Source organism: Halichoerus grypus, chromosome 6 (assembly GCF_964656455.1).
Source record: "Halichoerus grypus chromosome 6, mHalGry1.hap1.1, whole genome shotgun sequence".
NCBI classification, from domain to species: Eukaryota; Metazoa; Chordata; class Mammalia; order Carnivora; family Phocidae; genus Halichoerus; species Halichoerus grypus.
The window spans coordinates 75,845,633-75,859,299 of record NC_135717.1 but is presented as its reverse complement, the minus strand read 5'-3'; the positions used below and the strand labels follow the sequence as shown (position 1 = coordinate 75,859,299).

The following is a 13,667-nucleotide window of genomic DNA, read 5'->3' as shown; positions in this document are numbered from 1 at the left end:
GGGATTGAGCCCCACATCCGGCTCCCTGATCAGTGCGGAGCCTGCTTCTCCCTCTGCCCCTCCCTCCCAACTTGTGCTCTCTCTCTCAAATAAATAAAATCTTAAAAAGAAAATGTAAATTATACTTAATGTTTGTGACCAGGTGAGGGTGAGAGCAGATGAAGAAGCTCCGCTGGGGATACTCCTGCCACTTTCTTTCATGCTCCACACACCTTACCTACACCATCCTATTCTGATTCTAGCAATAGTGTAGTATAAAGTATGCTCTGATAGTAGCGTGTCTTTTTTTTTTTTTAAGATTTTATTTATTTATTTGACAGAGAGAGACACAGCTAGAGAGGGAACCCAAGCAGGGGGAGTGGGAGAGGGAGAAGCAGGCTTCCTGCTGAGCTGGGAGCCTGATGCGGGGCTTGATCCCAGGACTGAGCCACCCAGGCGCCCCTGTCTTAAAAATAACGTTGATGGAGCTCAAAAGGGCATTAGGTGCTCATCACCACCTTCTACAACACAACTTTGTCACAGAGGCAAAACCAAGCCTTTCTACCTGAGCAAGAAGGTCCCTAAGCCTCTCTTGTGGTTTAGTCACCAGAAGCACGGGGAGAAAGAATGAAAGAAGCCCTGCAGCAGAGAGTTCTGCTGGGTTTCCAGACCTTAGAGGGACCAGGCAGAGACCAAGAGGATTTAGTGAAACACCAAGGAGCTGACATCACTGGTTCTTACATTTCTGACTAAGTTCCTCACATAGGTGAATAGGTTCTGGTTAATAAAGTTCACTGTTGTGCGAAAGACATCACGGAGCAAGGATGGTGTGTGATCGGCCACCTTTTTGGCCAAGAGCATGGCCAACATCAGCATGGTCTTCTCCTCCTCCATGTCTGTAGGGTAAGTCTGCATGATCCGCTCCAGCGCAGTGACGAGGTACCTCCTTCTGTCCTGCATGGGTGAAAACAGGGTCACACGGAACTGAGTTTACTAATATTCTGCCCTCTGAAAGGAAAACAGTCCTCCAATGTTAAGTAGAAAGCAGCTTTCATTTCATAGGGAGGAACTTACTAAACAGCTGAGGAGGTTGGAGGAGAGAATGAGAAATTATTTAATTTTGAGAGACAATGAAAAGGGGAGACTGAGCTCACTCCCTGCAGCTGGACACTCATTCACCAAATACATTTTTCTTGAGCCTGTGTGTTCACTTTAGACAATGGAACCGAAGAAGCCCGAGTCCTTCCCTGCCTCTAAGACACTTAAAGTCAAGAATTAGTTAACTACCCAAGATGTCTTAGATCTATCTTACTGGTGCAGACCTAGCTCCAGGGAAAGAGATGAAAGGGGGCCTAAATGTGCCCTTCTTGCCTAGCCTACATGGGAGAGGCACCCCACAGACCATTAGACCTGAAAGGACCTTCAAGCTCATCAACTCAGATGCAAAGTTCAGTTAACATTGTGGGAGAGGTCCTGAGGCAGAACATGACCATGTCTATGAGAGCTGCTGGAGAACTCCAGACAGGGAGAGATCCCTGGAGTAGAGAGACCTGCTTACAGGCAGGAGGCTGACCTGGCTGACTGAACCTTGGGGGATGAATACATTTCTATGTAGAGAGGAGCATTTGCATTTTCAGGTGGTGGTCAAAGGATGGAACGCTTCTCTCCTCTGAACTCCTGTAGACATAGATTTGACAGCCTTGGGGCAGTTCTCCCTCCCACTACATTTCTTCAGGAAGGATAGAGTACTTTATGGTACCCGGCAAGGGTTAGAAATTCTGTTAGTATCTGTATATTGATTATAACCATGAAGTTAAGAGTAGCAGGCTAAATAAAATGTCACTTTTCTTGTGACTTGACATTCTCTACTTACATTTTTATTCAACTGAAGAAAGAATAAGTTATTTCTGGAAGAGTCATATACATTTTATTAATCTGTTTAGAGGCTTTTGTATCCAAAATCTTGACTCTGACTTAAGGTTCAAGTTTCCTAAATGTCAAGTTAATTCTGAAATACAATTAACCATGCTATGATTCTATTTCCAATTCTTTTGTAGGCAGTCATGAATTGAGTCACCTCACTGGACACTGGTCTGAGAGGAGACAGAGGACAGATCTCGATGGTTTAAATTTTTTTTTTAATTTTTTTTATTGTTATGTTAATCCCCATACATTACATCATTAGTTTTAGATATAGTGTTCCATGATTCATTGTTTGTGCATAACACCCAGTGCTCCATGCAGAACGTGCCCTCCTCAATACCCATCACCAGGCTAACCCATCCTCCCACCCCCCTCCCCTCTAGAACCCTCAGTTTGTTTTTCAGAGTCCATCGTCTCTCATGGTTCTTCTCCATCAATGGTTTAATTAACAACAGAAAACTAAAAGACAACCTACTGAATGGGAAAAGATATTTGCATATGAGATATCTGATAAAAGATTAGTATGCAAAATATATAAGGAACTTCTACAACCCTAAAAAACAAACAATCCAATTAAAAAATGGGCAGAAGACATGAACAGACATTTCTCCAAAGACGACATACAGATGGCCAACAGACACGTGAAAAGATGCTCATCATCACTCATTATCAGGGAAATGCAAATCAAAACTACAATGAGATATCACCTCACACCTGTCAGAATGACTAAAATCAGCAACACAGGGAACAACAGATGTTGGTGAGGATGTAGAGAAAAAGGAACCCTTGTGCACTGTTGGTGGGAATGCAAACTGGTGCAGCCACTCTGGAAAACAGTATGGAGGTTCCTCAAAAAAATTAAAAATAGAACTACCCTGTGACCCAGTAATTGCACTATTGCATATTTACCCAAAGAATACAAAAACACTAATCGAAGGGATACATGCACCCTTATGTTTATAGCAGCATTATCTACAATAGCCAAACTATGGAAGCAGCCCAAGTGCCCATCAACTGATGAATGGATAAAGAAGATGTGGTATATACACAATGGAATATTATTCAGCCATTTTAAAAAAGAATAAATTCTTGTCATCTGCAACAACATGGATGGAGCTACAGAGTAGAGTATTATGCTAAGTGAAATAAGTCAGTCAAAGAAAGACAAGTAACTATGATTTCGTTCATATGTGGAATTTAAGAAGCAAAACAAACGAACAAAGGGAAAAAAGAGACAAACTGAAAAACAGACTTACTATAGAGAACAAACTGCTGGTTACCAGAGGGGAAGTGGGTGGGGGATGGGTGAAATAGGTGAAGGAGATTAAGAGCAAACTTCTCTTGATGTGCACTGAGTAATATACAGAACTACTGAATCACTATATTATACACCTGAAACTAATATAAGACTGTATTAACTACACTGGAATTAAAATTTAAAAAAAACTGACCACTGAAAAAAGTTCTCACACTTCCTGACTAACCCAGAAAAGGCAGTGGTGGATTTTCTCACTTACTTCTTCCGACAGGTTCACATTCATAAACTGCATTGCCAGGTTATTCACCAGTCCTGGGTGGATGCTGCGATCCATATTGTCCCCTATTACGGCGAGCTGCCTGGCGATATCCTGGATGATTTCTTCTTGACCCTGAGAATCTAAATGTTCAGGCAGGGGCACAGAGACACAGCAGATTCAGACGATGGCCCTGTCTGACCCCTCCCACTCCACCGCGTACCAGAAAAAGAAAGGGACTCTGCTTTGGAAGAGAGCCAGCCCGTTTGCACCGCTCACCACAGTGGGCTCTCTGAGCACGTGCTCTATGCTGGTAGAGCTGCAGTTGAGAGCAGCCGGGGCAGAGGGCTGGGGCCAGGAAAGGGTCTAAGTGAGCAGAAGACTTGGAGAAGCAGGCCCCTCCCCACACACAGTCAACATTTGTCTGTGAAAATGACAGTGATGCCAGGGCATCTGTGGCATGAATGTGATGGCAACCTTCCCGGCTGCCAGCTCTATCCCATCACGTAACAGGTGTCGGCCTAAGAAGCTGTTAGGGCGGGGGCTCCGCCGCAGCCGGAGTTAGGGCTGTACGTGTGCCAGAGAGATCAACACCCCTGCTTGCCCTGCCACCTGCCCTCCCCCCGCCCTCTCTTTTCCTCCCTCAACACTCACTACTACACCATTTATCTGTCAGTGTTCTTTGTCTGACTCCCTTGCCAGAAGGTAAGCTTCCTAAGAGCTCTGATTTTTATTTTTTTTTAATTTTTTATTGTTATGTTAATCCCCATACATTACATCATTAGTTTTAGATGTAGTGTTCCATGATTCATTGTTTGTGCATAACACCCAGTGCTCCATGCAGAACGTGCCCTCCTTAATACCACCACCAGGCTAACCCATCCTCCACCCCCCTCCCCTCTAGAACCCTCAGTTTGTTTTTCAGAGTCCATCGTCTCTCATGGTTTGTCTACCCCTCCGATTTCCCCCCCTTCATTTTTCCCCTCCTGCTATCTTCTTCTTCTTTTTTTTTTTCCTTAACATATATTGCATTGTTTGTTTCAGAGGTACAGATCTGAGATTCAACAGTCTTGCACAATTCACAGCACTTACCAGAGCACATACCCTCCCCAGTGTCCATCACCCAGTCACCCCATCCCTCCCACCCCACCCCCCACTCCAGCAACCCTCAGTTTGTTTCCTGAGATTAAGAATTCCTCATATCAGTGAGGTCATATGATACATGTCTTTCTCTGTTTGACTTATTTCAAGAGCTCTGATTTTTAAATGTTTTGTTTACTGTCAAACATGCAGCACTGAAAAGGCAAGGCACACGGGAGCTCGATCAACAACTGCACAATGAACGAGTCAATGAACGAATCCTGTCCCTGCCCCTATAACCACTCAATAAATGCCAGCTACCGTTATTTTTCCCATTAAATCTTGTATTTCTTCTGTGTTTGCACCTTTCCTCTGGCTTCTTATTTACCCAGGACAGAAATCTCCATCTCCGCAATGCTTGCAGCCATCCTCAAGCAGTGGTCACATCTTATCTCAGAGCACATCACACCTGTCTGTCCTAGTGTCACCAGCGCCACCACCCGGATGTGGGTTCTCTGTCAGCTCTCATCTGGATCATGACGGCAAGCTCCGAGCCCCCTCTCTGCCCTCCAGGCCCTTCCCCACTCTCCATAATATGCTGTGGCCAGCAAGGCACTGAGGTGCAAGAGTGAAAGAGGCTTTGAGGGGGTTGGGGGTACTGCTGTGACCCTGGGGAGGGCGCCTCCTTAAATTCTGTGCCCTCAGCGTTTCACCTGCCCCACGGTGGTCTTGACCATGACCCATGGAGTCTGGCTAGGAAGTCACTTCTCTACTCCTTCACGGGCTCACACCTGCTGAAGTGACAAGTTGCAACCAGGCCTCAAAACACCTTGGACCTTAACTTGCACTATTCCCTCCAAACTCGCTAGCCAAACCCAACTATTCACACTACCTTTAACAGGCCCCAGGCTTTCCACCTGCGAGGGTTTGCGTACGCCGTTGCCATTGCCTCTTACCAGCCCCCAAAGAGCCAAAATGTGCCCCTTCCTCCACAGGCCAGCTCAAGTGCAGTTACAGCCACGCAGTCTCTCCTGGCCCCTCAGAGCACCCAGCCTCTCCGGAGCTCCCGCTGTACTGGCTGCCTCACGGATTTCTCTGAGCTTTTTCACTTGGTTCCAGCAAACTTCAGGAGTCCTGGCAGATTCAGTCAGTATCCAGCTGAGTAAATGAATTCACCAACGGAACTGTGGTATACAGAGCCTCTATTCTACTCTATTAAGTACCTGGGGCAGGTACTTAACCTACAGGCCAGTTTTCTACCAGAGGTGAGGTGTGGTGTACAGCCCCATAATCACTTTTTCAAATGACATTTCAGTCAAGCCAGGCTTTGCAGTCTAAGGGCAAGTAATGGTGTAGAAGAGCAAAGGACAGCTCAGGGTGCAGCCTCTGGCTGCAGTTAGCCCTGCAGCAGCTTCTGACAGCCAAGCCATTCCTGCCCCACCATCCCCTCCCTAAGAGGACCAGTTGCTCTTACTCAAGTTTAGGGCCACCCAGAAGATACGGTGGCTGGATTCTAAAGCACAGAAAGTCTTTGGCACACCCTGGCTCGTGGGGGAACTCCTGCCATACCCCACCCACCCAAATTAAGATAAAGCTGGAGGTCCAAAGGTGGATCAGCTGTTGGTCCCCCCCCCCCCATGGCCACCAGAGGGCAGTGTAATCTTGTATGCCAGGAGATTTCCGTGGAGGCAGGAGGATTTGACTCCACTCTCGGCTAGGTTGGGAGGCCTGGGTCCAGGTCTTCAGAGTCACCTTAGGCTTTTAAGGCACTGATCCTAACCAGGGCATATTACCTCATAAACACCTGGGAGTCTTCCACCCTAGAACACGCTGGTGCAGACAGGTGGAGTCGGGCCCAAGGACTGTGCATTTTGAAAATGTTCCTCGTGGAATTCCAATGTACCCAGAATCTAGAAGAGGCTAATTCTCAACATGCTTCCCAGCCCTGCTCCCTCAGCCTTCAGCTCAGGATGGCCTCCATCTGTGGAGGCCGCACCAATGGCACAGGAGTAAAAAGTAAAGTTGGAAGAGGTAGCACAGGGATGTGGGTGAGGAGAGGTGAAGTCTGGAAACCATGACATGCTGGGAGGACATATCATGGGAGCACAATGGAAGAGAGCCCAGCTCGAGAAGAGAGGCCTGGCCCCAAGCCTGACTCTTACTGTGCCCAGTTGCTATTTGATTTGGGGTTCATCATTTACCCATCTCTGGGCCTCAGTGTCCTCATCTGGAAATTAGGTTCAGAATACTTCAATGCCCTAGGCATGTTGTAGATAATCCCACCACAATACACATAAAAGTGTAACGTACTATACAGATTCAGAGTCATCATAAAGAAACTGAGTGGCTTTCAACTAATTAGAAACTCAGGCCTGTTCCACTAGAGTCAACAGGTACAGATCAAACCACCATAAGACACAAACATCTATGATGGACTGAGACTAGGGAGGGGGAGACTGAGCCCAAAGCTCCCTTCCAGGACTTAGGTTCCCTAAATGCAAAGCCCAGATCTGGGGCCTAGGAGGCTGCGCCAAACACCTACCTCTCTCCCCACTTGCCAGGTAGTAGCTGCAGTGGTTGCCATCTGTCTGCAGCCCATCATCGTGGTCCTCCTGCAGGTAAGCCGGCACGGGCAGTTCACGGCCCAGCACCTCCAACTCTTTGTGGAAATTAGAGTTGGAGCAGTTTTGGAGGAAGCCAAACACCAGCAAGTTTGTGATGCGCTCATCCTGGAGGCCTGAACCATTGCTGACCTAGGATAAAAAGGGAGTCAGGGAGACGTGTAGGAACCCGGTCCAGGGCAGAGGCCCTGTCTGCAGCTGAGCTTGGTGGAACGGCTCTGGGGACAGCTGGGCCTGAAATATCTTACTGGCCTAAGATGTCCGAATGACCTTATGGGCGCAAGAGGACCCAGTGGGCAGAGGCCAAGTCTGCAGTGTCTGCTTCAAGCAGTGCCCCCAGTAGGTGCCAAAGAAAAAGCTCCGATTCTGCACACATTTGCATGACATTCTGAAAACACTGAGCTGAGGTGAGCTTGCTTTTGGAGGAGGAAGTTCCAAAGGCTGTTTTAGGGAAGTCAGCAAATATCATCATTACATCCTTACACTTACATGCTCCTGCTAACTCCCATGTATCCTTTAGCAACTTCAGCTCACCCTACCAGCTATGCATCCAGCAGTTAGAAGCTCTTTCTTTTTCATAATCTCCTTTGTGGGCTATGATGGTATTGTGCACCCAGCCGATTTTCCATAAATCCTGGGCAGTAGTGACTGCAGATAATGCCTCCCTTTGGGCAGGCTTGGCTTGCTTCGGGAGGATATGCCCCTTAACCACAATCCGGCTGTATGAGGATGACTCCCGCTCTAATGCGAGGGATTGGGGGCTCTGCCCGCCAGCTCCATCCGCCATCACCACTTGCCGCAGGAGCTCAGCTCAGCATCTGCGCTCTGGGAGCCAGGAGGGACGTTTCTGGGGTTACTGACTGCACCTGGGTCAGTGTTCTTGGCAAACAAAGGTGAGTGCTTGTACCACCAGCAGCCAGCTATGCTCAGAGCAAGCCAAGACCTAGGATGAAAGAGGGAATCATCCAGAAGGCTAGGGATACTGAGATCTCCCAGGTAAATATAACACACACACATACTCGGCTGTAAGAGAAGCTCAGCAGAAGATGAAGGTGCCGATAACATTTATTTGTCTTCTAAGTCCTGAATATTTTTCATTTAAAAAATTCAGAAACCTTTTAGGACAGTTTTTAGAGAGCAGATTGTTTTAAATAAATGAAATGCATAAAACAAGGTGCTTATGTATTGTTATTCAGCCTTTCCTTCTCCAGAATTATTTCTTAAAAGGGGGGAATAGGGGCGCCTGGGTGGCTCAGTCGTTAAGCGTCTGCCTTCAGCTCAGGTCATGATCCCAGGGTCCTGGGATCGAGCCCCGCATCGGGCTCCCTGCTCAGCGGGAAGCCTGCTTCTCCCTCTCCCACTCCCCCTGCTTGTGTTCCCTCTCTCACTGTGTCTCTCTCTGTCAAATAAATAAATAAAATCTTTAAAAAAAGGGGGGGGGGAATATCATGTAAAAGCTCTGCTGGATCGAATCCTTACAATTCCGGTATGGTGAGGCCAGGCAGCAAAAGACAGCTTAGAAACTCAAGAACATCCTTCATTTCTACCTGAAGGAGATGTCCTGGCTAGGAGAGAAGAAAGGAGGGCTGGGGCAGGGCTGTGGGCTGAGTTACCACACACTCAAATGTTTGTTTGTTTTTTTTTTTTTTTAAGATTTTATTTATTTATTTGAGACAGAGAGAATGAGAGAGAGAGAGCACATGAGAGGGGAGAGGGTCAGAGGGAGAAGCAGGCTCCCTGCTGAGCAGGGAGCCCGATGCGGGACTCGATCCAGGGACTCCAGGATCATGACCTGAGCCGAAGGCAGTCGCTTAACCAACTGAGCCACCCAGGCGCCCCAGCTGTTCAGTACCAGCTGGTTATAAAGCAGTTGGACAGACACTGTTAGATGGGCAGGTCAAGAACAGGCCAGACTAAACCACGTATCAGAAAGTAGGCTCAAGAGCTGATAGTATTTAATTCCAAGAACATATAGAGCTTGTGACAAACCGAATATGAAACTATGACTTTTTCTTTTAAAAAAGATTCATTTGAGAGAGAGAGAGAGAGAGCACGAGTGGGAGGAGCAGACGGAAAGGGAGAGAGCCTCTCAAGCAGACTCCCCACTGAGCGTGGCACCCAACATGGGGCTGGATCTCATGACCTGAGCTGAGTTGGACGCTCAACTTACTAAGCCACCCAGGTGCCCAACTGTGACTCTTTCTGATCTTCTAGTGATAAAAGTTGAAATGGATGTCTCAGAAGATGCAAGATCTGATAGCTATTTATCCTTTTAAATCACAGGAAAAAGTATATTAAGAGAAATGATCAAGGGGCACCTGGCTGGCTCAGTTGGTTAAGCTACCAGCTTTTGGTTTTGGCTCAAGTCATGAACCTCAGGGTTGTGGGATCAACCTCCCTCTCCTTCTGCCCCTGCCCCCACTCATGCTCTCTCTCTCTCTCTCTCTCTCAAATAAATCTTTAAAAAAAAGAGAGAAATGCGAAAGTAACTCTCATGCTATAAAATCAGTTTCAGTGTAGAGAAAAAAATGGAAAGCTATCTGATGTATTTTGAGAAACCGGAACAATCCAGGTGCCCAAACCTGGCAAAAACAGCACCATACAAACAGTTAAAAAAAAAAATCCAAACCAATTGCCCTTATTTTGTTTCTCTAAATATAAAGAAAAAAATCAAAGAAGAACGCTAAAATGGGGGCACCTGGGTGGCTCAGTCAGTTGAGGGTCTGCCTTCAACTCAGGTCATGATCTCAGGGTCCTGGGATGGAGTCCCACATTGGGCTCCCTTGCTTCTCCCTCTCCCTCTGCCTGCCACTCCCTCTGCTTGTACACTCTCTCTGTCAAGTAAATAAATAAAATCTAAAAAAAAAAAAGAGGGACACCTGGGTAGCTCAGTCGGTTAAGTATCTGCCTTCAGCTCAGGTCATGATCTCAGGGTCCTGGGATCGAGCCCCGCATCGGGCTCCCTGCTGCTTCTCCCTCTCCTTCTGCTGCTTCCCCTGCTTGTGTCTCTCTCTCTCAAATAAAAAAAATAAATAAAATCTTTTAAAAAATTAAAAGAATGCTAAAATGTGGATGAACAGTACCGTTAACAGTAAAACAAAACAAAACAAAAAACCCAAAACCAAAAACCAAACACAAGATATGATGCTAAGCGCAATAAGTCAGACACACAATAGGACAAATATTGCTTGACTCCACTTCTCTGAGGGACCGCGAGTAGTCAGATTCACGGAGACAGAGAGTGGAGAGGGGCTGCCAGGGACGGGGACAGGAGGATGGGAGTTAGTATTTAAAGGGGACAGAGTTTCAGTTGAACAGGTGAAAAGTTCTGGAGGTGGATGGTGGTGATGGTGTCACCACAACATGAATGTGCTTAATGCTAGTGAATTGTGTTTTTAAAAAAGGTTAAAATGGTAAATTTTATGCTATGTATTCTACCACAATTTTTTAAAAACTGGAAAAACCTCAAAAGGAAAAAGTCAGAAAAATCTACAACAGGATTAAACTGTGATGGGGGCCAAACTCTGAAATATAAGAGGAAATTGCTCAGTGTTTCACTGTGAACCCCAGCTCCATGGGACACTGGGCAACTTATGTGTCTTTGTTTTCTCACCTTGAAGTTGAAAAAAAGAGAAAACGCTGGGGGTAATTCTGTCCCCCTTCCTCCCCCAGAGGGTTTTCAGGCAAAATGGACAAGGCGGACAAAAGCACTTGTGGAAGTTCAAGTGCCACACAGTGTGACATGGCAACACTGTTCTTAATGCAGACATTTCAACAATACGGGAAAGGACACAACAGTTGCAAGTTAAAAGGGACAAGAATGGGGGCGCCTGGCTGACTCAGTAGGTAGAGCATGCAGCTCTTGATCTTGGCATCCTGAGTTCGAGCCCCACTTGGGCGTAGGGTTTACTTAAAAGAAATAAATAAAATAGGGGTGCCTGGGTGGCTCAGTTGGTTAAGTATCTGACTCTTGATCTCAGCTCAGGTCTTGATCTCAGGGTCATGAGTTCAAGCCCTGTGGAGCCTACTTAAAAAAAATTAAATAGTAAGATAAACCACAGTATAGCAGTAGACCTGCCCTATAAGAAAAACTAAAGGAAATCTTAATACGTACATACATACATACACGTATAAGACAAGAATGGGCAGGTTTAAATGGCACCAAATGGAAGGGAATTTTGGATACTGAGAATAGACCTTTATCAGGACAAAAGTGCTACTGAAATCTTTCGGACAAGCAGTTACCATCTCTGCTGAGCCTACCGTGTCTCAGGCCCTCTGGCTACCAAACTGAAAAATCACATGGTTTCCACCCTTCAGGAGGATATTCAACTACACCTTGAGAACCTGCCAGGTGCCAGGTGTTGCTATGTTTAGGGATTCAGAAACGGTGGGCCACCAAGTTTACTAACCACCAAATCCTTAGATTTTTTGCAGAAACCTTCCCCAATGGCTGGTGAGAACAAAAGGCTGATGCACAGTGTGCACACAGAGGAGCCCCTGGGGCTGGGGCCTCTACAGAAGTTGGCAGAGAAGGGAAGCAGAAAGACTATTAGTAAGCAGATGAACAAAGAGCTTTTGACTGGATATGCCATGATTTTCTCTTCCAGCTAGTTAGAAGATGAGTACAGAGAAGGCAATTTAGGTACCATCCTGCTGAAGCCAGGGGAATGGCCTATATGACCTCAGGGTGATCACTTCCAAGAACTCTAGAGCTTCTAAATGGTCCTGAATCAGAAAGTTGCCTTGCCCTTCCAGTGAGTGACCAGGCACAAGGTAGAGGGAAGAGGATAAGGAGACAAGACAGGTCTTTGATCTCTTTTCTTTACTGTGCTCCTCTAAGTTGTGAATGTGAGGCTCCTCCCTGCAGCATTGTCAAAGAAGGGGTCAGCGGGGTCCCACACTGACAGCACACACACAAAGAAAAAGCTGGCCTCCGTCATGTTCACTCCCCCTCCCAAAGCATTCCTCCAGGAAAAGCCCAAGGGCTGACCTTGGAATCCATGGCACAGGCGGCTTGGCAGGGCTCCGACTTGCTTCCGGCTTTGTGGGTGTCCCAAGTCAGCAGCCTGGAAGAGGACACACATACACGCAGGGTAGGCAGCTGTTCCCTGTGGGGACACCCCCTCCGGGACCCTCAGGAGAGAATCGAGGGAGCCAGCCTGGGCCCTGGCTCTGAGGCGCTCTCCAGACACAGCAGTCAAGCTCACACCTCGCCCACCCCAACCACACTCACCCAGGCTGCTCCCTTCTCAGCATGGAGCCTGGGCAGCAACCAAGCGAGCAGACTCTGGAGTTTTCCTCATCACAGAGACTTGCGAAAGCACTGAGAGCTCCCCAGGGTCGGTCTCCAACCTCAGAGTTCAGCTCTCCCACCCAGAGCTCACGGATCGTAAGACCTCATTGATCAGGCAAATCAGGGCAGTCTAGTTTATGAATTCCTTCTAAGCAAATACTTACATTAGCGCATTTCCTACAAGAATAAAGTTAGCTTGGGCACCTGGGTGGCACAGTTGGTCAAGTGTCCGACTCTTTGTTTCAGCTCAGGTTGTGATCTCAGGGTCATGAGATAGAGCCCCAACTCAGCTCCGGCTCAGTGCTGAGTCTGCTTGGGTTTCCCTCGGCCCCTCCTTGCCCCCCACAGTGTACGCTCTCAAATAAATAAATAAATAAAAATCTTAAAAAAGAGAGAGAGAAAAAAGTTAGCTAATAAAGTATACCTAGAAGTTTTCAGGGCCTCTTGTTATTACTATGACTACTAATATGACCACTACCCAAGCCTTCCTTCAGCGTACAACCATTCTCAGAGCCTTCACATTATCTCTTCTGTTCCACACAACTAGGTTGAAAAGTGGATAGTATACTGTGTTGATCCTGGCTTACTTGGATGAGAGAATAAGGTTTGGGGAGTAAGAGACAGCCAGGCAGACCAGTTCTCCCCACAGGCCACATGGTTTCAATGGCATTCATATAGAAAGAGCTCTTATAAAATGTATATAAAGAAAAAGAAGCTTTGAAAGTAAAATGTTTTCTTAGCATTCAGTGACCAAGCAAGAAAGAAGGAAAGAGAATGTATATTTGACAATTACACAAAAGATTAAAGCTCCTCTACGGGACCTATTCCAAACTAAATAACCCTCATAAACAACCGACCAGACAAAAGGCAATTGGGGATTGAGTTCAAAAAGATTATGCCCATGAAGTATACAGAACATGAAAAGGATGAGTGATCCTGAACAATGGTTTCTACAGAACAGTCTCAACAATATAATATAATGCTATCTTAAAATGTATTTGCCTGTGTATGTGTGGTTTACACACAGTATTAGGTTGAACCAAATGACATGGTCATTTTGTAGGGTAAAAAACAGCCAAATCTGGCAATTTTATCTTGGTTCTTAAATGTAGAGGAGATAAAAAACAAGAACAGACAACCAATTCCTCTGTAGGAAGCAAGGGTGAGACTCCCACAGGCAAGTGAAAAGGGGGCCAAGACTAGCACTGATGGGGAACGTGCCTTCCCCCACCAGGCAGCCACGCACATTTGTGG

At 46.6% G+C, this 13,667-nt stretch overlaps 1 protein-coding gene across 3 annotated transcripts in view; it reads right to left on the bottom strand.

The window, feature by feature from the left end:
• BID (BH3 interacting domain death agonist) overlaps nt 1-13,667 on the bottom strand; it is a 41,305-nt gene that overhangs the window by 2,540 nt on the left and 25,098 nt on the right. Inside the window, exons 1-5 of one of the 3 annotated variants that reach the window (XM_036102503.2) lie at nt 12,354-12,391; nt 12,111-12,186; nt 7,039-7,249; nt 3,420-3,559; nt 721-933 (exon numbers count right to left, since the gene is read on the bottom strand). In XM_036102503.2, the coding sequence (XP_035958396.1) occupies nt 721-933; nt 3,420-3,559; nt 7,039-7,249; nt 12,111-12,186; nt 12,354-12,376 (663 nt within the window). In that variant the 5' untranslated portion in view covers nt 12,377-12,391. Of the gene's footprint in view, nt 1-282; nt 934-3,419; nt 3,560-7,038; nt 7,250-12,110; nt 12,187-12,353; nt 12,392-13,667 lie in introns of those variants that run through there. The other 2 variants (XM_078075418.1, XM_036102506.2) reach the window with 2 other exon arrangements.